Below are 25947 nucleotides of genomic sequence, written 5' to 3'. Positions count from 1 at the left end.
TTAAAGAAAGAAAATAATTAGTACATTCAATATTGGCACTGTTCTTGAAGAAGACTTATGCATCATACATAATGTAGTAATCACAGACAGTCTGATGTTTTTGATTTATGGTCTTTGATGGCCTGTGGCTTTTTATCTGACACTGTTGGGTTTTTCAGTATGTAAAAAGGTCAATATTATTAATAATAATAAGAATACATTTGTGTATAAACACTCAAACCACAATACAGCATATTTAAAAAGTCAGTATCAGTAATTTCTTTAAGAGCATTGACTAAATTGTTTTGTCTTTAGTCTATTTTTACCTTCTACGGTCACAACCTTTTAGGGCATTTTTATGCCACTACGCATTACAGAAATGCATAAATTAAAGTGCAATGGTGATGTGCCATTTTATTCTGTATGCCACCCCAATGCACCTAATAAGATGCAATACAGCACACTTGCCGATATGAGCAATCGGTGCACTGTGGTGCGTTGCATAACATAAAATGTTAAAAGTTTGGTTTAATTGCATTACAGAGCTTTGCTAACTTAATGCAGCAATGGTAAATGTGAAATTCCCAAATAAACCCAGATATCGCAAATACAAGCATATATTACAACTACTCATAGTTGTGAACAGGCCTGCAAACTGAAAGCCTTGCAAAGAGTAATAGTGCAACCAATCAACTTTTCCCTAAAAAGTAATTTCAGATTAGTTGGTATTGGTTACTGAACTTTGCCCATCAGTGTTCTTTTTGCAGCCATGCTGAATAAGCATGCTTATCTATTTCATATAATAACTACATGACCTCTATGGATACTCTAGTATAATAGTAAAGAACATTTACTCAGAATGTAGCAGGAAACTGTCTGTTCAAGCATTCATCAAAAAGGTAAAATGTAATGATAAGGGATACTGGCATGCCATCAAAAAATACCTTCATTCCTATATACTATTATGACTAGGAGATAAACAAAATCCTTTTAAAACAGTAATGACCAACAGCTATAGCTTAAGCTTATTGTGCTTACAATAAATAGGTGCTTTACCTCATTCTCTGGAGTGGGAGATGATGTGACAGAGCTAAGGGACCCTTTCCGTGAGCCAGGAAGATCTGTTGGTGCGGATACAGGACGCTCCCACTGGGTGGCTCCAGTTGGAATGTGCCAGTAGTAAATTCCAGCAATATCATTGATTTTCTTCCAGCCCGGTGGTAGATCAGGATCGGTTTGAAATGTATGGTCGCTCCATATATCAGCTGTGAATAAGGGCAAAACAACACATTCACACAACTGATAATAAAATGTAATGAAAGGAACATTTTGGATGTCTGAGTGAGGCACTCACAAATAGAAGGTAAACAAATATCAAATCGAAAATTCCTATATCTATCAATTTGGGCTTTGAGCTGTGGCCAGGTCATATGATCAAAACCAGCCTACCTAAATGTATTATTAGTAGACACCGTTCCAAATTTTAAAAACCTATGTACACCAAACGGCAGAAGGCAGCTAATGCACACAAACTGGATGAAACACTTTATAGTCTACCACCATAAGATTGGTCCCTTTTCTATTTGTCTTACAGTGCTAGCAGAGTTGGGGGGGGGGGTGGTGGTTGTGGGAATAGCAATATAAAGATTTAATTTTTAAGGCTTTAAAATAGATCATCAAAAGATCCTAACATAGTTTAATAGTCAGTCCTTTATATGTTAACCACGTCAGCCTCGGAAGGTTTACCCCCCTTCATGACCAGGCCATTTTTTGCGATATGGCACTGCATTACTTTAACTGACAATTGCGCGGTCGTGCAACACTGTACCCAAATTAAATTTATGTCCTTTTTCCCCACAAATAGGACTTTCTTTTGGTGGTATTTGATCACCTCTGCAATTTTTGTTTTTTGCACAATAAAACAAAAAAAACCAACAATTTAAAAAAAAAAACAACATTTCCTACTTTCTGCTAAAAAACACATTAAAAAAATGTAAAAAAATCAAATTTCATCATCAGTTTAGAACAATACGTATTTTGATACATATTTTTGATAAAAGCATCTACAAACTATGGGATAGATTTATGGAATTTTTATTTTTTTACTATTAATGGCAGTGAGCAGCGATTTTTAGCGGGACTGTGACATTGCAGCGGACATAACTCTAATAAACCAACATATTAACGCAAATCATGGTCATTATGTATGACAATTAAAAAGGAGTGTGAAAAGCAAAATATCTACCTACTGTACATACTGTATTCTTCCACGTTTTGAGGGTCATCGAGACAAAGTCAAGTTCCTTCCCTAATGCCCATAGCCTATATTTTTCTAATGGTTACTCTTAATTTGTCACTTATCAACTATTTTGATTGTTCCTTAATTTATCAAATTCAATACAATTTAATAATTTGTATTAAAGAAACTCTGTCCCTTTACCCAATTCACAACCTGACCCACTTATATTCATTTTTTTTAAATGTATGCTTTAAAGATTTTATTAAGTAAAACATGTACAATAGCATATACATCAATCCTAATGGTTTCTCACATCTCATCATACCAGGGTACCACAGGTATTTTAAGACAAGTACAAAAGTCACAAATATCAAAAAAAAAAGAGACCTAGATCCAGAGCAACAAGTGTATGGGTAGATAAAACCCATGTGCCTAATATTGTTCAAAGATATGTGGCTTTTTCCTGAGTTCATAAGTAAGTTTATATAGTCGTAGAACATTACTGATCACTGTTTTTACTGTTGATTACTGTTTTTTTCAAGAGTCAATAAAGGGGGGTAAGATTCCTTCCATGTTTGGAGAACAGACTTCCTAGCATTAAGGTAAAATATACGTAATGACACTTTAGTGTATTTAGAAACTCCTAGGACTTTAATCATGCCTAAAAGGCAGTTTATAGTATGGAAAATGTTGGGGAGTATCAGGGCAGAGGAGATAAAGTCATTGACTTTTGGCCAGGCATTGTGGCAGGTCCAGAAACAATGGAACAAGTCAGCAGATTCCCCACACCCCCTAAAGCATAAAGTGTTCCCATTTCATGACTATGCAGATGGCTTGCCGGAACAAGCATTATTATACAAGAAGACAAGAAAAAAAAAAGAAGAAGATAAGAACACAATAATAAACTGGGTATAACACAACCCATTTAAATCTACCGTGTCTCAATAAAAAAAGGGGGGGGGGTTATGATAATAACATAGAGAATGATGGTATACAACAAGTTTGGTTATAGGAATAAATATCAAACAGCGATAAAGCAGAGTAGCATTACATTGTCAGGAGTACAAAAAAACATACACATAAAGAGGACCAAATTAAGTTCCAGAATCTAACGAAGTCAGGGTAAGAGAACCAGACACCCATTTATGCCACAATTTGCCAAAGAGAAGTTTCTTTCTGAGTTTAAAAGTATGTTTATATAAAGGCAAACTGTAATTTATCAGCTGAATCTAAGTAGTCAGAGTGGGACAGGTTGTTCCTTTTCAAGATAAAATTATAGTCTTCTTGGCGAAAAAGTACACTATACGTAACAAATGCTTTAAATATGTGGGAACAGTTAGTTCCCCAAAAATTCATAAAAAGCTATTTTTGGGGTGCAGAATATTAGGTAAGCCCAAAGGGTGGATAAGATTGAGCCCAACTCGGATCAAAAAGCACAGACTATGGGGCAGGACCAGAAACAATGTATTTTAAAATCTCCAAGGCCCTGTTAGGTGCACGACGGTTCCACAGAAAACTCGAGGAAATAGAATCAATTTGCCTAAAAAGCGATTTCAGGATTTTACATGGAGAGTTACCCATCACATATAGGAGTTTTAGTAAAAAAATCATCTTCAGCATGTTGACTCATAGGATCTAATAGTAGATCGATCCATTGGTTGGTTCGCTGCTGCAGTTTGGTGATGACAGGGCACAAATTGTTTACCACATAAGAGCTCAGGAGCAGTTGTACGACCACTCCCAGATACTGAAAGGAATTAGTAATCAGGAGTCGAGAACACAGATGCACCGCCTGCTCAGCGGTCCAAATTTGCCTGGGTATGCACCAAAACTGTCCATTTCTTGCAACAAGGAACATAAAGAGGCAGAGGGGTCAGCCATGTATATAAAGATGTCATCAGCATGTAGTGAAATTTGTTCCTCTATAGTTCCAATAATTAGGCCTTGTATAGACGTTAAAGATCGTATAAGGACAGCCAACGGCTTAAAAAGCCAGGGCAAACAATGAAGTATGTGAAAAAGTGCGCTGATTCAAATATGGGTATGCTGCTACCTTAGAGTGAAAATAAGTATGATGGGTAAGTAGAAATCAGGTGCGCTAACCCAAAAAACATAACATAGCATATAAACATATACGTGAAAGTGATAGAAACATGGAATATCAAAATGAATCCAAAAGGTGTAAATCAAAAAGTGAGTCAAGTAGGATCACCAGTGTATCTCAAACAATAGTGTCAAAAAAAATGTGATAAACAGTCCAATTGATGAAAAATTTAAAAATTCGTGCTGTGAGCACACTTTAACTCAAGAAGGTGCAAGCCACGTGATGAAAAAGTTCAGCGTCCCACCACCAGCTAAGCTCCTTACCAAACGATGGAAATATAAGGGCATATAGGGATATCCCTGCTCCGGAGACCATGCAGCTACAAAAGGATTCCAAATCACCCAGGTGACACTTTTACACACAGGTAGTGTCTGGACTCTTACCGAACAACGCTAGGATGCAAGCCTGAAGCTTATCCTGTGAAGGGGTCCTATGTGGAATCAATGTAGATGGATGGTTGGTAGGATCTCGGGTGTCTATTACCTTTCAAATCAGCAGCACATCATGGAGGAGAAGTTGTTGATTTGAAAGGTAATAGACACCCGAGATCCTACCAACCATCCATCTACAGTGATTCCACACAGGACCCCTTCACAGGATAAGCTTCAGGCTTGCATCCTAGCATTGTTCGGTAAGAGTCCAGACACTACCTGTGTGTATAAGTGTCACCTGGGTGATTTGGAATCCTTTTGTAGCTGCATGGTCTCCGGAGCAGGGATATCCCTATATGCCCTTATATTTCCATCGTTTGGTAAGGAGCTTAGCTGGTGGTGGGACGCTGAACTTTTTCATCACGTGGCTTGCACCTTCTTGAGTTAAAGTGTGCTCACAGCACGAATTTTTGGATTTTTCATCAATTGGACTGTTTATCACATTTTTTTGGACACTATTGTTTGAGATACACTAGTGATCCTACTTGATTCACTTTTTGATTCACACCTTTTGGATTCATTTTGATATTCCTTGTTTCTATCACTTTCACGTATATGTTTATATGCTATGTTATGTTTTTTGGGTTAGCGCACCTGATTTCTACTTACCCAGGGCAAACAATAACAGGGATATAGGACATCTTTGGCCTGTTCCTCCTTAAATGGAAAGTGTAGGGGAAATAAAGTTATTGACATAAACCCTGGCCTCCAGGTTAGTATATAGGAGCCATATCCAGGCAATCATCTGGAGTCCAAATCCATATAGCTACAGCACTTTAAAGAGATATGGCCACTCCACTTTGTGAAACACTTTACAAGTAACTAACGAGACTATAACACGAGTGGTGGAGTGTCCATGGGGGTACTGCAGATTTTGGAAAAGTCTAAGTATATTCATTCTTGTAGAGCGACCTATAATAAATCCCCTTGATCACCTTGCACCAGAGTGGAGACCACCTTATTATAACAATTGGCAAGTACCTTCGCTAAGATTTTTACATCTACATTAATTCATGAGATAGGTCTGTAAGCATCACAATCTAGCGGGTCCTTATATGGCTCGAGGATGAGAACAATCAAAGCCTACCGAACAGGAGAAAGTATTCCCTCCTTCAAGGCCGCATTGAAGGTCCCCAAAAGATGGGGGCTCAACAGATGTCTAAATTTACTATACCACTCAGTGGGGTACCCATCTGGGCCAGGTGTTTTGTGAGATTGCATCTGAGTTATCGCTAGTTCTATTTCCTTGACAGTGAGAGGAGCATCCAATTCCCAGCTACTAGTCTCACTCAAGGAGGGAAGAGATATATCTGTCAGATATGCTGGTAAAAGATCCTCTGTATACTGTACAGTCGAGGTGCAAAGTTGGGTAAAGAAAGTTGTAAAAACTTCCAAAAATTATCAGGGAGTATCTACCACCGTGTCAATGAAGATACAAATTCGGGGGATAGATGTAAGGGCAATATTCTGGACGCACCAGGTTAGCTAATAAGCATCCAGCTTTATTGCCGTGCTCAAAAAACTTTTGAGAGGTATATAGCATGTTTTTCTTAGTGAGATCTAAAAGACGAAGCTCATAATTCCTACAAAAGTGTAACCAGGCAGTGTAAGTGGGGTTGGCAATGTAGGCCGCCGCTGCCTGTAACATGGCAGACTCAAGCTCTTCAGTACATATGTGATTATTTTTTCAGGGTATACCAGTCACTGCCATAAAGACTTCACGAGTTGAAGCCTTTATGGTCTCCCACTCTGTAGTAAAAGACTTAAAGGTCTCCCACTCTGTAGCTGGGGTAGAAGTATTAAGATTCCGCCTCCAGAACTGCAAAATATTCTTAGAGCATGTTTCAGAAACTGTCTCATTATTCAGCCACTGGGAATTTAAGCACCATAAGGCCAGGCCAGTGGGGGGAAGAAGGTTAACCTCCAGAGGGGGGCATGGTCAGAGACTCCCCGAGGGAGTATAGAGGATGTAGAAATAAAAGGAAGAGTCAATTAAGTGGAGAAGGCCAGGTCAATGCATGACTTTGTACGAAAGGAGTCTGAATGGCGGGTAAATTGTCTATCGTCTGGATGACTCCGCTTCCACACATCCATCAAATCATAAACACGTACCCAATCTTGGAGGGTTTGAAAGATTTTCCCTTCACCCCAACGTGGTCCATAGAGGGATGGGGGACTGCATTGAAGTCTCCCAGATACAGTAATGGAGCCCTTGGGAGATCCTAGGGGACCTCTTGGGAGATCTTTGCTGGAACAACTTTAGTTGTATTTCTCTATCCCCTGAGATAATCACTAAGCCTTTGTATGCGTCTTCAAATTCTGACAAGTCATGGTCAGTAATTTGGAGCAATTGTGAAGACCACGTAAGTTGGGCCTGTTGATATCTGGTCCTTGAGGTAGTAGTAAGGCTTGAACAGTTAATAGAGACTAACTTGATGGTATCTTACCTTCTTAAAATTTGAGGAATAATCACTTAAACGCCCCTTAGCTGCACTGCACTGTACTGTTCCATTGGATATCGGGACCTTCTATGGTAGGCATCAAACTTGTACTGAGAGTCTCAGCTTTCATCAGTGACTCTAGTAATAGACTAAAACTCTAGGTAAGGGAAGTTGGAAAAATCCAATTTTCCTTCTCACACCCACAGCTACCATAATGGGGTTATCACAGAAAGGACACCCTTCCCAGCAAGACTAGCAAGTGAAACCCACGCCAAGGATCACCTCTAATTGTAAAATATAAAAAAATTATTAAATCAATAAGAAATAATTACAAGTGATGATTTGCTATATATGATGAACAGCTGTTAGACCCCCTCCTGCTACAGAGATAGACTGAAAAGACATTAAGACTGGCAAGTGTTTCACACTTCATAATAATAGGGCAATTTTGTAAAAAAGTCATCAACTTCTGCATAGCCAAGACAAAGTCAAGATTACAACAGACCACTTGAAGCGGAATAGAACTGCAATCACCCGTTTGGCTGCAGAGAAAACTTGGAAAACCGATCGTTGAGCAAAATCTTTCATGTACAAGTACTGTAAATACAAACACTCTTATTTTTTGTTGTCAGATAAAATGTCAGGAACTCTTTATTCTTAGCAGCTGAAAATACAGACACCAAAAATAACTTTTCATCCGTTCCTCCTTTCATGTAAATGCAAATAAAATAGGTTCATTCTGAGGACAATCCTGTCTATTTTGAAGCTAAAGAGAAGTGATCAGTATGTCATTGATTCTAATTGGTGGTTCTGTTTAGGATGCGTGGGAGAAGATGTTTGAAGTAGAACTCCATAAAGATGTCCACTGCAGTATCAAAGATTTCCCCTTGAGCTGTCATTCTGCGGACGGTGATATGATGTATGTCAGCAGTGTACAGCATTCTGCCCTGCGCACAGCGTGGATCATACTCACAACCTGACAGTATAATAAGCACGTGCTGCAATTAAAATAGATTTTAGATGCCACAATAAGGTCAGAAGAATTAATCACTGTTTTGTTCTTATGCATTTCATCCATTTTCACTGCAGAAAATGAAGCAGAATTAAAATCTAAAACATAGCTTCTGCAATATAAATTATATTCCAATCTAGGCTGTGGAGTGAGCCATCAAGACATGTTCAATTTAAGCCTGATGAACACCAGCAATACGAAAGCTGAACAACCTTGTCTTTCAGGACTGATGAATGATTCATTAGGAAATTCCTTTTTAACATTCACAGTTAGTGCATGGTCTACCTATTAAAATCCAAATCAGCACATCTTATAATCAATGTCTTTTCAACATCCAAGGGACATTTCTGTATATACTTTGAAGTCTTGTACTGCATGCTGAGAAAAAGATCAAGAGTACAAGGAGCAGACTGTGAGCCCAAACATCTTCTATCAGAGGTTTGTTAAAAGTACTCCAGTCCTACCAACAAAGACTCCCCAACCAACGGTTAACGAAAACTGAAGATCCTCTTTAGATGGCTCTAATAAGCAGTGTTAGAACCATCTAATAAATTCCCAGAGATACTTTGCTGCTAAGGAGGTGCACATAAGTTATACTTCCAGTAAGTCCAGATTTTAGCAAAACTGATCCAGTTGTGGGGTCCTGGAACCTTGTTAGATTAAGTGTTGTCAGTGCCAATGTGCTAATAATGTGGGTGGATTTTAGTCATATAAGAGATTGGGCTTTCCAACAAGAGCTGGGCGAACAGTTCAAACCAAGAAAGTTTCGGGACACCAAAATTTGTGGGGTGCTCGGCAGGATGTTCAGTGCATTCTAAGCCTCGATTGGGCAAGCTTTGACTAATCAGGGCATGGTTAATAGCTGGTTGTTTGGAAGTGGGCCGGGAAGCCGGCCGCTGCGTCCTTAACAACGGATGAGCCAAAACAGCTGTCAATGAGCTTCCTCACTAAATGAAAAAAAAAAAAAAAACAATGCAGAGAATAGAAAAATAGAAAAATAGAAAAAAGGCATTGGCCCCCTGCCCCCAAATCCATACCAGGGGCAGAAGGGGGCCCTGGGCTGTGGTTGTGGGGGTCTTCGGGCAAGGGGCTTATCGTGACAAAGGCTAACCACCATCTCCCTGCTCCGCCATCTGACAGTTCTTAAATATGTAAGAACTGTCTAAATATACGTTTAAAAATTTAGAGAGTAAGAACTTTATAAAAAGTCAGTTTTCCTGCAGCAGCCTCCATACACGGTACAGATGTACTACTGTACAAGCAGCAGACTGAAGGGACCCACCCAGGCACTGTATTTAAAGGAATTTTTCATATTTATTGTATTACTTTTCATTAACTTAAAGCGGAGTTCCACCCAGGGGATACTTTTTTTAATAAAAATACCCCCGGGACAGTCAGGGCTAGTACATTCCACAATGGCTAGCCTCTGATCTGTCCCGGGTTGCACTTACCTTTTAGGAGAAATACTTACCTTGAAAAATGATTCTCCAGCGCTGCAATCTCAGGTGTGGGCAGCTTGAAGCCAGCGCGATCCTCTTCTGCGTCCTCTTCCTTCTTCTTCGGTCCCACGATGCACTGCACCGGCCCCGCCGTCACTTCCGGTGCGCGCGCGTCACCCCTTCACAGCTTCTGGGCATGCCCAGAAGCTGTTTACAAGGGAATGACGCGCGCGCACCGGAACTGACGTCGGGGCCGGTGCAGGCGCATTGATTCCTGGGAGCGATGACGTTCAGCTCCCAGGAATCATTGCAAATGCCAGGAAGTGACGAATCGCCGTGGCCGCCGAGGGGAGGAAGAAGGAAGTAAGGTAAGTATATTTTCTCTACAAGGTAAGTAAAAAAAAAAATTGCGATTATCCATTTGTTTTTCAGGTGACCCGGAGCGAGAAGATGGAGGTAAGTATAAATTTAGGGTGGAACTCCACTTTAAGCCTTCAAAATAGGGACTTTTGATTTTTCAAATTCAGGTCCCATAGACTTAAATAGGGTTTGCGATTCAGGCCTGAACTATTTCTAACCCAATTTTTCCTAATCTGAAAGACTTGAAATTGTGAATTACTGCCAAAGCTTTCACATATGCATTGGAACATGTGCACAGTCTTTAAAGGGAAGTTATGAATCCAGTGCAGGACACAGTGAAGCTTCTCCATGAGCTCCCTTCACTTTTTCATGTGACACTTGATCACATGACCAATAAAAGGAACACATAGTTAAATATTATTGTACCCTCCTTATTTGTAAATTCTTTATTTATTTATAGTGTTTGGTATGCAACTACAACCATACATAGCATCAAGTGAAGAAATCACAGTGATATAGACCCGTCTAAATATGAAAGTACACCTAAAGGTTCAATGCCGGGTAAAGCAACACCAAACACTATAATTGATAAACTTGAATGTACAGTTTAACAAAAGATAAATATGGTACAATCCCGTTTAGTGCAGTTCTGCATAACATAATGATGGGCTGCAGGTACCGTCAATACTAACCACCAGTGCCGAATGTCAATTGTAACGAAAGATGTTGTAACAGAGAACACTATGGGGTTTATTTGCTAAATACTGGAGAGTGCAAAATCTGGTGCAGCTGTGCATTGTAGCCAATAAGCTTCTGACTTTAGCTTCTTCAATAAAGCTTTGACAAAAAAAAGAGATGCACCATATTTTGCACTCTCCAGTTTTAGTAAATCAAGCCCTGTGTTTTCTTTTATATTTCTGAAGAATAGAAAGAGTAGAGAACTATAGAATACAAGTAAGATTGAGAGGGGAGGACAGGGGAAAGGAGGATAAGAAGAAAACAAAACATCCTGCCTGTGGCATGGTAGGGACATGGGATCACTGTTGAGTCCAGAAGCGCCTTGGCTTCATTGGAAAATATAAACATGTTCCAATTAAGCCACATTGTAGAACACGTGTAATGTTTGTTTTGAGATACATAGTGATACGAACGGAGGGGGTCTTTCTATTGGAGTGGAATGCATGATTTGGCAGCATTAAGGAGATGACTGAATATTGATTTTTTTTTATATATATATTTTGGCCAGGATATCTGCAACATGGAGAATGAAGAAGGAAGGAACTAGGAAACGTAGCATATTTTTTGTGAGATTTTTTATACCTCCTTCCAGAAATAAAGACAGTTTTGGGCAGGACTAAAATATATGTAGTATGGTCCCCTGTTGCCCTGGAATCTCCAACAGAAACCTACCCTCCTTATAAATATATACAGTTTGAGGAGTAGCAGCACCATTGGGTGGTCCATGATTGGTGTCTCATGAGTAATGGTCAATGGGGATGAGCATAGGGATTTGGGGCAAAGGGGGGTCTATTCTAACCAGAAACAACAGGGTACCAAAATTTAAAAAGGTAACACCCTAGAATGCAATGGCAAAGAAAAACATGAACTGTTTAACTTTCATTGGGTTAGTAATATATCAAAAGAAATCACTGATATCTACAGCCCAAAATAAGCCCTTTTATTTGAACATGTCATATCCAGGAATACAAACTGAGCACATGATGAAAAAATAGAAAAGGAACTGTTGCCATGAGCAAAAAAAACAAAAAAAAACTGCATGTCAAGCAATCAAAGTGCAGAGATACAGACAGATGAAGTTATAATCAAATCCTAAGCGCATCCATCCAGTGCCTTCCACCCCCCTTCTCGTCCAACCTCTCTACTGGTTAAACAGGCCTGGCTTTACATAAATGAACCAATAAGACTGCCTATGGGGAAGGAGGCCAAGGTCCCAGCCCAACTTTTACCCACCCCTATAGGTTTTTCGTCATAAACTCACCTAGAACTCATCAAGTGTGACAAAGTTACTTTAAGAATCCTTCTTACCTGTGTGGTGTTTTGCAGTGCATTGTGTTAAAGCATTCATTTTGAATGCGCTGCCAACACACCACAATGCATATACTGTGCTACATGCTTTTTTTAATAATGCACCTCACCACAATACACAAATAGCTAAGATCTCTGCATTTTGCAGCCCTAAAAGATGTGCATTTTTTTTTTCCTATTTAGATTTTTATTCAGAATTTTGCAAAATACAGGAGGAAATAAACAGAGCAACGGGAACAGATCACTTGCATACAGAATCAGCTATTGCATTCAAGTAAGTCACCAAAACTGGATGGATCTAGAAAGTAACTGGGGGGGAGAATAAAGAAAAAAAGATGTGCATTAACCTGGAGTGTCAAAGTGCAATTTAAAATGAATGACTTTTAAGAAAGGCCTGAATTCTTGCCTAAATATACAAAGTATAACTGGATACTAATATTTATAGCTAAAGTTGATCCAGAGAATATCTGAATTGTGTGTGCAAAAATGGTGCGCTGTTCCTCCGTTACTTCTTGTGATAGAAAATAAATGCAATGTGAACAAAATGTTCCTTTAAATGCTGCAGTTCTCGGCTGCGCATATATCACCTAAGGCTAAATACCAGTGTAAACCACAATGAAGCTTCCAATCCCAGAAGACGACCATTTTGTAGAAACGCGTAGGATAGAGAGCACGTGAGGTCATTACCGCCAAATAGGCGGGTGACACCATGGCCAGTTTTTTTCATGCTCGATTTTACTGCTTTCTCGTAAGTGTACATCTATTTATGTTTTAATACACTGTTTTTACAGATTCACACTATGAGGTTTCTCCCTATTTTTTGTCTGGGCATATGATGAGCTTATTCCATTTGATGCATGCTGTTAATATTTGGGTCTATTGATATCTGCGCCCAGGAGACTCGCTGCAGGCTTCCTTTGATCTCTGTAATCGGGATCAATACACTGTGGTAAGAGACCCTCCACTCCCAATTAGGAGCACCTCACAGTAGAGCACCTGTGGAATTTTTGCATGGTGGAACACAAAGCACTCTTCAATTGGCACTATTGTTTTTTTGTGCATGTTTTCATATATATTTATTTTTCACATCTATTTTGCACTCAATAGCATATTCACTTTGTTGTGGTTTATATTGATATCTTTCAGTGGATTGTATGTTTTTTGTGCATTTATATTTTTCACATCATTTTATTCATATTTAGTTATATTTGCACTACATTGTGATTTACACTGGTATTTAGCACTAAGTGATATGTGCACAACTGAGCGCTTCAGCATTTAACCAATTCTGGACCTGAAGGTTTTACTCCTGTCACGGTTCTCGCCATGGCTTACAGACAGCCAGGTGTGGCCGCCGTTAAGTACCTAACATGGGATTTGAACCTGGGTACTTTTATGTTCTGTCCTGTTATCCTGCCTCTGAGCAACACTTCAGCTCATATGGATCCAGTCTTGTTAATCTGGTATTGCCTGCAGCACTAGGGGGCTGGACTTCACCTGAGTATGCTCCTGTCTCTCATTGTCCACCTGAAGCTAATTTCTCAATTAAGCAAGCCATAAAACACTGCCTCTCGCTTAGAGCAGTGTCAGTTCATTGCTGATCTTTGTTCCTGTTTGACAAACTTTGTTCCTGTGTTCCTGTTTCCTGAGCGTGTGTTCCGGCTTCCATCCTTACCTTCGCTCCTTGTTGTTCCTGCGACCTTATCCGGACTCGTGTCATCCAGTGACTTCTGTTATTCCTGGACTTCCCTTCCCATTGTATTACTGCCGGTCCTGCTTTTTGGAGCACCTTCCCTGCCAAGCCCCCCGTGCACAGATTCACAGGCCAGGTGGCTTTCTTACCTGGTCACCTTAGACTGTGGATATCTGCAAGGGTGAGAGTACATCTCTGCGTTACAGACTCCAACAAAGGTAAGCTCCGTGACAACTCCCTAATGACCAGGCCATTTTTTGCAATACGGCACTGCGCTACGTTAACTGACAATTGCGAGGTCGTACGACGATGTACCGAGAAAAAATTGATGTCCTTTTTTTCCCACAAATAGAGCTTTATTTTGGGGGTATTTGGTCACCTCTGCAATTTTTTATTTTTTGCGCTATAAACAAAAAAAAGAGCGACAATTCTGAAAACAAAAAACAATTTTTTTTACTTTCTGCTACAAAAGATATCCAATAAAAAAAAAATGAATCACATTTTTTCATCATTTTAGGCCAATATGAATTTTGCTACATATTTTTTATTAAAAAAATCCCATTAGGTGTATATTGATTGGTTTGCGCAAACGTTATCGCATCTACACACTAGGGGAAAGATTTATGTCATTTTTACTTATTTATTTTTTTTTACTAGTAATGGCGGCGATCAGCATTATTTAGCGGGACTGTGACATTGCGGCGGTCAGATTGGACACCTGACATTTTTGACACTTTTGGGGGGACCAGTGACATTACTACAGCAATCAGAGCTAAAAATATGCACTGTTACTGTACTAATGACACTGACAGGGAAGGGATTAACACCAGGGGCGATCAAAGGGTTAAATGTGCCCCTAGGGGGGCTTTCTAACTGTGTGTGGGGGGTGGACTCCCTGGATGAACACAGAGATGTCACAGAGATGACATATTCTCTCTGCACAGGTCACTTTTAACATTTGAGGCACAATGCCTACTTTATCTATCCAGCCCTAAAACGTGAATCTACATAACCTGCAGGAAGTGGATGTGTTGTCTACTGTGTGTTGTCTATTGTAATTACCAGAATTATTTTTCAGCTGCATTGTAATTACCAGAATAATTTTTCAGCTGCATTGTAATTACCAGAATTATTTTTCAGCTGCTGACGAGCAGATGACAGTTCACGTATAAATTGCTGGTATGTGCGACATATCATATCACAGTAGGTAAAGCAACATATGTTTACACGTGAACACAATAAATGGCCACAGGGCCTTCTACTCGGCTACACTGACTGGAGGGCAACTTTGTCACGATTGGTTTACCTAGCAATTAGGTTCAACAACGAAGTTCCTCCAACACTATCCTCCTAAAAAAAAGATGTGTATTATGAGACTGAAGAAAAAAGTTATACGTTTTTGTGACAAAAATACATGTTCTATTACAAGTTTGAAAATAATAGAATAATCTGTTTGTTGTTGACTAGAAAGGTTTCTCCTTGAATTGTTACAATTTTGATATGTGTCACTAATATGCAATCATGTGCACACACAGCAACTGGAAGTACAATATATGTAAAGCCAACATCTTTTTTTTTTTCTGGATGGTATAGTGCAAGGGTCTCCAAACTACAACCTGCAAGACATATCTGGCCTGCTACAAGATTTTTCCTGGACTCCATCACCACAACAACCAATGTGGCTGAACGTTCAGGACACATGGGGGTTGATTTACTAAAAGTGCAAAATCGTATGCAGCTGAGCATGGTAGCCAATCAGCTTCTAACTTCAGCTTGTTCAATTAAGCTTTGATAAAAAAAAAAAAAAAAAAAAAAAAAAACTAGAAGCTGATTCTATGCAGAGCTGCATTAGATTTTATACTTTCCAGTTTTAGTAAATCAACCCCATGGTGTAATTTATTGCTATGGTGCTGGCGTGCAGGCTGACTGCACCAGCTACATGCATGTTACTGATCCAGCATGGCAGCATCGAGGGCCACCTGAGCATTCAGAGGAGGACCTCTGACTTTCGCACTGTATTATGCTGCTGGAGTGACAAATATTGTAAAGTAGGACAGGGGCACTAATATGAAGAGGGGCATCTGATGTAAAGGGGGGCTGTGATCTGAAAGGGGACTCTTATGTGCAAGAGGGGGGAGGCATATGTGAAGGGGAAATTTTCATGTAAAATGGGGGTTCTGATGTAAAAGAGGGGGGGCTCTGATATGATAGGAGGCTTCTGATATGAAAGGGGGATTCTGATGTGAAGGGCGGTGTAATGTGTTAAGAGGTTCTGATGTAAAGGGGTGCTTCTCCTGTTAAGGGGGAACTTTGCTGTGAAAGAGGTACTTCCAAAGTGATGAAGGGTTTCTGATGTGACGTTATGTGTCCTTGACAGTCTTGGCCACTTATGTGGTAATACTGGGCACCAAGGTGCCTGAAAGTCCAGCAGACATTGATTTATATAGAGAAAATGTATATTATGGTGTTGGCAGAGGGTGAAGGAGGGGGAAGCACAGCAAAGAAAGGACAACGGGGACTTGCACTTTCTATTTCAAGATTTTTTTTTCTGGCAAGTGAGACCACGTTTAGTTTAGAAGACACAAATACTGAGCTGTAAATTGGCTTCATAGCAGCACCAATGCAGTTTTAGAAATGTAAAAGTTTTTGAGGATGTCAGGTCCTTTACTGAATATCAGTTTCTCTCCCAGTGCAAGAAAATAAGGTAATCTGGTTTCCTTTTAGGAGTGAAGTCTGTTTCATCAGAGTTTCAAAAGTAAGGACTGTCTATGTCACCCAATCAGATGCAAACCATGGGAAACCAAAAAATGGAGTCTAAAGGGTTGCCATGAGCCAATAACGGCAATGCTTATTTCACATTGATAAATGAGGCCCCCCATTTTTATAACTAAGCAACAGAAAAACATGTATGACATCAGCACCCACTGCAAACAGTACTTTACATATAATCTAAAACGACTGTGCTGTGGGGATATGGGGAGACACAAAGGCATTCCAGGCATGCCAGGCAATTGACCTGAGCACAAAGGCTTTAGCTATGACCTCTAGAAGTGGTGACACTGTTTGCAATGAACTTCTTCACAGCTGATATTGCAACACTCCAGGGTTCTCAGGCAGGGGGGCATCTGCAGATTCTTTCAAATGAAGCATCCAATTCTTTCAAAATCAATCTACTTGTGCTGGAGGTATTATGGTAAAAGGTATTTGACCAGGTATTGAGCTGAGAATAATCTAATAAAAATAAGAGGAAGCGAAAAGGAAAATGAAAAATGTCCCAAATTTCAATTAGTGATAAATCCGTCTAGGAGACAGTGAGTAATAGGGTGTTTTTTAATATATTTAATGTTTTGCTTGCCTGGTGTGAAAACTCCCTGGAGGAATAGTTTCTCTTTACACTTATTGGATTGTCTGTATTGAGTGCAGCGGGGAGGATTGTATATTAACAATTTCAAAAATGACTTTGCAAAATCCCCACTTAAAAGTTTCACGTTATATAGAACGTATACAGCATTTTACTAAAAGGAGTTATGGGTAATAGCACCTTTGAATTTTCAGTTTTCTCATATAGGGAAAATTATGATAAATAAGATTTTTTTTTTAACTATGCAGCAGGCCCAACAGCAGAAAATTTACACAGAATTACATATTTTTCTTTGTGTTTTCTAATGAAAAGTTGACAGGTGCTTGTTGTTTCACTAGCTCTCTCTACCTGGTCAGAGTGGTAGTGGTGGCAGAAATGTTCCTATTTGGGGCATTGCCTGCATTTTGGATCTCCCTCCAGTGTGGTGTCTCATCTTATTATATGAGGGGAAAGGGGTGTTCAGTTGCACCTGTTCTTGTGACTCCTATGTCATGGTGCACAGTATGTATATATAAAGAGATTTTTCTCAAATCTGCATATGCATTCTTCAGAAGGTGGACTTTGTTCCAAATAACATGTTGGATATATAGAAATAGCTATATATATATATATATATATATATATATATATATATATATATAATATATATATTTTTTTTTTATATATATATTTATAATATCATACTGGACACTGTACTTTGGAAAACTTTGGGAAATTTTCCTATCTTTTGAAACTGAGAGGCTCCTTTTTTATTATATAGCTATTGAATCAGGATATACAGTATTAGTGTTTTTTTTTTTTTACTGTTGTTTTGTAATTATTGCATGCCATAAAATGCCTCATACAATATATACAAATTACGTTGGCTGCTTTAATATTTATCATTCTGCATCTTGTTCATACAAGCTATAGAATCTCTCTGTCTAGTTCTGTTAAAAATCACTGCTATAAAACTTCCCTTTAGCTTTTTTTGGAAATGTAAAATATTTAATTGATGAACTTCTGTTCACGTTAAAAGCTGTTTATAAATATAATTTTGCTGAGAAAAAAAGAAATAAAAAAATGACATGACTTAAAACTAATGGCAGCCCATTTGTGATTACATCTATTTCAATTTTTGATACAAAGATAAATGTACAAAAGAGATCATCATTTTTCTTTAAGCAAATATATTTTGCAGCGTAACATTGCAACTACTTCAAACTAAAAATAAATGTCCACACTGTGGATATGAGAATATTATGTATATAATAAGTCCATACAAATGTTTAATGCTGGTGAAGGGGCCAGTGGAGGACATCAAGAATGACATCACCAGTTCAGAAAGGGAGCATCACAACAATGACTGCAGCTCCAGAATGAAGATCTTGGGGGATACAGCTGACAGGTAAGTAAACACAAACAGCAGACGCAAACAAGTGTCAGTGATATAAATGCTTGTGTGTGCGTTTCTGGATGCTTTCTATTACCATCTCCCAGGGCCAGTGCCGGCTTTTGCTTTTAGTGCTTTCCAACTACAATACCTGGACTGCCCATAGCACTGCAGGTTCCTAAAGACTTCAGATGCTTCATTCTTCTATACATTTATTATACACAGGGCCATCTTACAGAATGGGCATGCTGGGCATTTGCCCTGGTGCCCCACATGCCCGGGGGCCCCACCTGCCCAGCGACCCAGCCAAGCGTTAGTCCTGATTTCCGTGTGCATCCCTCCGCCGAACTTAGCAGGTGGCAAGCGCCTGACGGCCCTCCACTGCTTTCAGGCCACTTGAGCCGTGAAGGGGGAGCCCACAACTGTAGGAATTCCTGTCTGCCTCCCTGGGAACAGGCACACACAGGACAGTTGAGTCTTACTCCCATCCGTGTGTGTGTTCACCGGACCCAGCCGCCGAACTTGGAAGCTGTCATTAGTCTGGCACTGCTGTGCCAATAAATATCGCCTTATCGATAATTTGCATTTTTACTCTCCTGGGTGATTGTGTAGGCAGGGCTCCAGTGCACTGCATTGCCTGGGGCCCTTTAATGCTCTTAAGATGGCACTGATTATACAACGCTCCAATACAGCGCTCTATTATACCTGGACTGCCCATAGCACTGCAGGTTCCTAAAGACCTACGATGCTTTATTCTTCTATACATTTATTATACAACGCTCTATTACAGTACTTTATTATACCTGGACTGCCAATAGCACTGCAGGTTCCTAAAGACCTAAGATGTTTCATTCTTCTATATATTTATTATACAACGCTCTATTACAGCGCTGTATTATACCTGGACTGCCCATAGCACTGCAGGTTCCTAAAGACCTACGATGCTTTATTTTCTTCTATACATTTATTATACAACGCTCTATTACAGTGCTTTATTATACCTGGACTGCCCATAGCACTGCAGGTTCCTAGAGATCGAAGATGCTTTATTCTTCTATACATTTATCACACAACGCTCTATTAAAGCGTTTATATTACCGACCCTGGTTTGTGCCTGTTGTTTATGTTTACAAACAACAGGCAACTGATGAGAGACCACACAATGGCAATTGATTTTGAATTAATTGTGGATTCTGTTTTTATTCTTTTCCATTTTAACTATTATTTTTTCATTTGTATTTTTATTTCTTTTTCAATATTTTTATATATTCTTAAATAGAAGACAGCGGAGTGAGGCCCCCAAAATGTGTTGGCTATTGAGTTCACTATATTTTTGGAATAAAAACTCCTGCTTGGATTTCAAAATTCTGATGTGGCACTCCAATCTTTATATCCAACTAATATATTATATAGTTCTATTATATTCTTATAATATATAAGAAAACAATTGATCAAGGATATTTCTTCTCTTGCCCAAATGTCGACATATTTAGCTATTTTATAAAGCTTATATCTTCTCAATATAAGACTTCCATTTCAAAAAGATGAAATATAAGAAGCATGACAAAAGCTTATGCACTGGACTTTTTCTTTCTTTTTAACGAGAGTAACAGAAGTGTCTATACTGAATCATAAAAATAACATTGCAACATCTGCAAATGTCTGCAAACATGGTGCTGACGTATTCTCTAGTCTAAGACATGGTCTCAGAGATTCTGACTGAATAAAATGAATGTCTGGGAACTTTACTGCAATCTACATACTGTATATCCAAAGAAAAATCTTCCAACCCATCTAAATGTTTTCTTTATGCAGTACAATCCTTCACCTTGTCCCTTTTAACACAGCGGCAGCCAGTCCATAAGGGGCGCCGCCCTCCCCCCTAATCTCTATGCGTCACCCCAAATCTCCATGTGGGGCGCCACTGTTTGAACATAAAATGAAGCCTAAGCTGAATGTATAATGTGTGACAACCTAAGGCTGGGCATTGTTCAGTTCTCTATCACTTGAATCATTTTATTATCACTGCCTGCTATGGACCACCAATGAAAAGGGGGTGAGGGCTTTACTATTACTGCCTATAATCACAAAAAAAGAAGGCATTTTTATGGTACCAATGCTGGGGATTATTTTACTCCCACTTATTTTCAGTTTCCTTCCAGGCCCTCTTTTTTTTGTATAAAACATAACAAATCAGTACATGTCAAATTTTTATTTTTGGTCCCCAAAGGCATCCCCTCTATTTTCAGATGTTGTCAATTATCCAGGAGAAAACATTTCTGAGCTCTTGCATGTCAGGCAGAATAATATTTTTGAATATTTGTTCACTCTCTCTGCACAAAGTTGCACCCATGCCTACAGCTGGTGCTGTCTTCCTTTCAACATTCTAATGGATGCGGACTTGTAAACCCAAGGTTTTGCTGCCCCTGACTACTAGTTTGTAGGAAATTTGGAGTGAGAGCTACTGATATCACTACTATGCTGATCACTGTTCTCCATACTGGAGGCTCTGACATGGGGAAGCAAAGCCCTGCCTCTACTGACATGGTCACTTCCACACACATAAATAGTGCCGAACAAGGCATAATGAGTGAAAAAAGGGGAAAAGATCTGCTGCAAACAAACCACAGACCCTCGACCTGCATTTTTTTGGGCATACCTTCTAGAATTCAGTTAATTTATGTGTATTTGTGTATTTGATTTGAATATTATGCTAAATAAGGGTGGTCATATATTTATATAGTCTGATCTTATCTCTGATACAGGTACCTAATGGCAGCCTCAGGCCATTTAGGAAAGATTTTTTAAATTTGTAGGAAAATCCAAATTGGTATGTAACACGATGATATGATGTCTTCAGAAGAGGTGGAGCAGACCTCGATATCCCAGGAGATGCAATTGTCAAAAGTTACGTTTACTATGTTTATTCTCATGTAGCTATGGTGATTGGAGTGCTTTTATGAGTTATTTAGGTTGTTAAAGTGTTACTAAACCCACAAGTAAAATCAGTCTATATTTTCAGTGACGCATGCTTGTTATACTAACTGTGGAACCCAAGAATTCTCCACTTCTTCCACTGTCCCCAATCCATCCTCCCTTTAGGGAGGGTGCATGCTTAGGGCCAATCAGCACTGTTCAGACAGAGGGTCAGGGGTCATGCAGCCTCATAGGACAGTCAGAGGAGAATGAAATCTCCTCCTACAAGCTTTATCCAGTGCTCTGCCAGACACTGATAGAATTTAACAGACTGCTATATACTGCTAATGAGAAAAGGTATTTAGCAGCAGTTTATATTTACTAAAATAATTGCATTTCCATGTTCGTTGAACTGTGGGAGACCAGATATAGTAAATGCAGGGTCCCGGGTTTAGTAATTTTTTTTGTGCTTATGAGCCAGGGTATGCCCTGTTTTGTATCTTTAAAGTTTAAGCTTCAATAAAAAGTTGCAAAAAAAAAAATTCTAGAAAATCTTCATTCAATTAGGCTATTCCTTTCCTGTTCTCAACCAAATGTATATGCAATTATTGAACCACACCAACACCATCAGCTAAGTTGCAAAACCCCGCATGGTGGGGGCCAGTTCTTTCAAGCCCAGCATATACTTGGCCACCTGTGATTTTCAAGGTGATATCAACAAATCGATGACCACTCTTAGAGGCAGTGAGAGATGAATGTACCAGATTTTATTCGTTGGGTTGGCTACTAATTCCAAGGATGAGCCCAGCCAGTGCACTGACATTAGCTTTCATGTACTGCACTACAAGGCACCTGTCACCGGTGTCACAGTAGAAGCAGTAACATTACAGACTGAGCTTAGTTTCCTAATACAGACTCTCAGTTCACAAGACATCAATGGCATCACTATGACTGAACTTTGGTTCAACCCACAAAATGTCTGCCTCCACAGTAGAGATATATACGTTAATTTATTTACATTATAAACCTTAAAATAAGCAATGTACAATTGAATCTGCAGATGATTCTCAATTCCTAAAAATGAACAAATAGTTTGTGCAGCATCCACGTGTACATATCCTCTAAGAGTAAAAACAAGAGTTATTGCAGAATGTACACATAATAAAAGTAAATCCTGTCATTTTTCATTTATGCATATTAACTGACTTTTTGTTGTATGGTATACTATTTTTTAGGGCTAGGCTTTTATTGCATTCTTTGCATGAAAGAAAAAAAATGAAGCAATATAATACCTACTGCATATCCCAAAGGTAACAGAGAAGGAAAAGAGCATCACCTACCCTCATAATTAACAATCACGATGGTCAGCATACATTCTCTCCCCAGCATCCTAGCAGAGTGGAGGCACAGAGACCACCTCCCCAACACAGAGAAGACAATACACTAGCATCTATTTTTGGTAACACTGCTCATCACAGAGCGAGAAATAAACAGCAGGAGAGATGGAAATTTGGAATGCTCCATCTTTGCAGCATGAGCGGTTGTCATGGTAACAAAAAGAGCATCTCTTCTGCAGTAACTGAGAACCAGTCACATGGCGAGCTACGAAAATACAGTGACACGGCCTGCACTACAGCAGAGGTTCACACATTACTAGCCATCCACACGTCTAGACATGCCCACTTTTTGAAAACATGGAACTGGAAAACATTTGAGTTTTCTGTCAAGAGATATACAGCATCTCAGAAAAGTGAGTACACCCCTCACATTTTTGGAAAAATGTTATTATAACTTTTCATGTGACAACACTTAAGAAATGACACTTTGCTAAAATGTAAAGTAGTGAGTGCACAGTACTTACTTTTGTTGCCAGCAGTTTAGACACTAATGGCTGTGTGTTGAGTTATTTTGAGGGGGACAGCAAATTTACACTGTTATACAAGCTGTACACTAACTACATTGTAGAAAAGTGTCATTTCTTCAGTGTTGTCACATGAAAAGATATAATAAAATATTTACAAAAATGTGAGGGGTGTACTCACTTTTGTGAGATACTGTAAATGAAAAAAGGCTCGAATCATTTTCCACACAGGTGTTGCTTCTGGTAATCCAAGGCCATGGCATGGACTCACTTTTGGTGCCCAACACATTCAACATCATAAACGTAAGAAGAGGCACCCACACAAGAATATTGCATTCAAATTCACTTAATTGAAGCCCCACGCAAAATTAAACAGTTTAACCACTTAAGCCCCGGAGAATTTTCCTGCTCAAAGACCAGGGCCTATTTTGCGATTCGGCACTGTGTGACTTTGACAATTGCGCGGTTGTGCAACGCTGTACCCAAATGAAATTGACGTCCTTTTTTTCCCACAAACAGAGCTTTCTTTTGGTGGTATTTGATCACCTGTGCGATTTTTATTTTTTGCGCTATAAACAAAAAAAGAGCGACAATTTTGAAAAAATAACAATATTTTTCAAAATTTTTATATGAAATTCCCCAAAAAAATGTAAAAATCTAATTTTTTTAACATTTTAGGCCAATTTGTTTTCTGCTACATATTTTTGGTAAAACAAAATCGCAATAAGCGTATTTTGATTGGTTTGCACAAAAGTTATTGCGTTTCCTAACTAAGGGAAAGATTTATGTCATTTTTATAGTTTTTTTTTTTAATTAGTAATGGCGGCGATCTGCAATTTTTTTTTGCGGGACTGCGACATTGCGGCGGACCGATCGGACCCCTGACTAACTTTTTGACACTTTTGGGGGTACCAGTGACATTACTACAGTAATCAGTGCTATACATATGCACTGTTACTGTAAAAATGACACTGGCAGGGAAGGGGTTAACTTTATTAGTGATCAAGGGGTTAAGTGTGTCCCTAGGGGCGTGATTCTAACTGTAAAGGGGCATGGTTTGTGATGTAACCACAGAGACATACGATCCTACATAGCAGGATTGTATGATCTCTGCAGTTACACCAGGGAGAATGACAGGCGGCTTTGTTTATATCAGCCGCCTGCCTTTCTCTTGGACATCGGAGCCGCCGGTCACTCGAGCGGGGATGTCCCTGAACGAGCGGGGGCGGGAGCGCGCTCGCCCCCTGCAGGCTCCTGGGCGAGCGACATAGTACTACGTCACTTTGCCCAGGAGGGTCTGACTGCCGCAGTAAATATACTGTGGGCGGTCGGCAAGTGGTTAAAGCAGACATGTCCAAAGTCCAATTTAATACGGCCCCACAGGTAATTTGGAAACATCTATTGTTGAGGCCCCTGTGAATCCCTGATCGCTGCTCAGGACCCCTGGGATCTCTGGATCTTTCAACACCGCGGGACTGCACGTATGCCATATTAGTTCTTTTACCATTAATTTTATACATCCTTTTATATATGCTACTGTTTTGAATGACTTATACTCAAAATGATGGTCCATCCCGGCCGCTGCATCCAATTACGGTTTTTCCTGTTACTTGTGAATATACTATTGTTAACACCCACTGCCCGCCCCCGCCAGCTTTATATCCCATGCTCAAAATGGCCTCAGAGCTAGCCTGATTAGGGAGCACTAAAAACACAAATAAATCCGGCGCTAGTATGACAGGACCAGAGCTGTCTCCATGATAATTGGCATAACACCTGGTAGTCAAGTAGCAGCTGTGTGGGAACAAAAACATCAGGGGAGATGTTCAAAAGTATCAGTCACACAAGGGTTAACCACATATAAACGCTATATGAACCCACCGATGATGATTACTGATGGCAGCAATAATAGTCATGAATGATGCCAATGTAGTAAATAGAACATTGAAAAGTTGTCAGGACAACCATACGAGAAGCAGGCACTTCTCATGCTCCCCTGGCTCCCCCAGCATTGGGTCATTGCGCAAAATGGTCGGCTCTCACGCATGTTCGCTTCATCAAATCTGGCCCTGTTTCAAAAAAGTTTGGGCACCCCCGGTTTATAGGTAACCTGTCAAGATAGAAATATGAGGGCTGAAATCATTCTGAAAATGCTAGTTGCCTTCCTGTTTTATACAGGCTTCCATACCTTGAGTAATATACAATACACAGAACAGGTAGACAGATCAGGAAATTGAAAAATGTTTTTTCTTATCTGTGTACATGCTCCGCGTCAGTGAGTAAAAATATTGAAAAAAGGAGGGACAGAACGTCAGCCAGGCTACTAGAATCTTCAGAAGGTGTCAGTAATGACAAACTTCATAGCAAGTTTTCTCTAAGGAACTTGTAATAGTTGTTGATCAGTATGGCGGAGTGATAAGTACCAACCCATACTAGTAATGCTTGGATTTAAAAAAAAAAAAATGATTAAAAAGTTTTAATTTCAGATTATTTCTTTTTTTTTTTTTTTTTTTTAATTAAAACATTACTTATATGGGTTAGCACTGATCTGTTAGATCTATAATTATTTATCACTCCCCCTTACTGATCAGTGGGTTTTTTAAACATTTATTATTTTCCCATAAATATTAGCAAGTGACTGTAGTCTGTTTCCTTTAATGAATTGACAGTGACATCGTTTTTAATTCTTTTTA

General features: G+C 39.4%; 1 protein-coding gene across 3 annotated transcripts in view; it reads right to left on the bottom strand.

The window, feature by feature from the left end:
- Positions 1-25947, bottom strand: part of APBB2 (amyloid beta precursor protein binding family B member 2) — a 439699-nt gene that overhangs the window by 231087 nt on the left and 182665 nt on the right. For all 3 annotated transcript variants that reach the window (XM_082256024.1, XM_082256023.1, XM_082256025.1), the window contains one exon: positions 1036-1244. In XM_082256024.1, coding sequence (XP_082112150.1) covers positions 1036-1244 — 209 coding nt within the window. The remainder of the gene's footprint in view (positions 1-1035; positions 1245-25947) is intronic.

Source organism: Pelophylax lessonae (genome assembly GCF_965119305.1).
Source record: "Pelophylax lessonae genome assembly, chromosome: 1".
Lineage (NCBI taxonomy): Eukaryota > Metazoa > Chordata > Amphibia > Anura > Ranidae > Pelophylax > Pelophylax lessonae.
The sequence above is the reverse complement of the archived record's forward strand: the minus strand, read 5'-3'. Positions and strand labels throughout refer to the sequence as shown.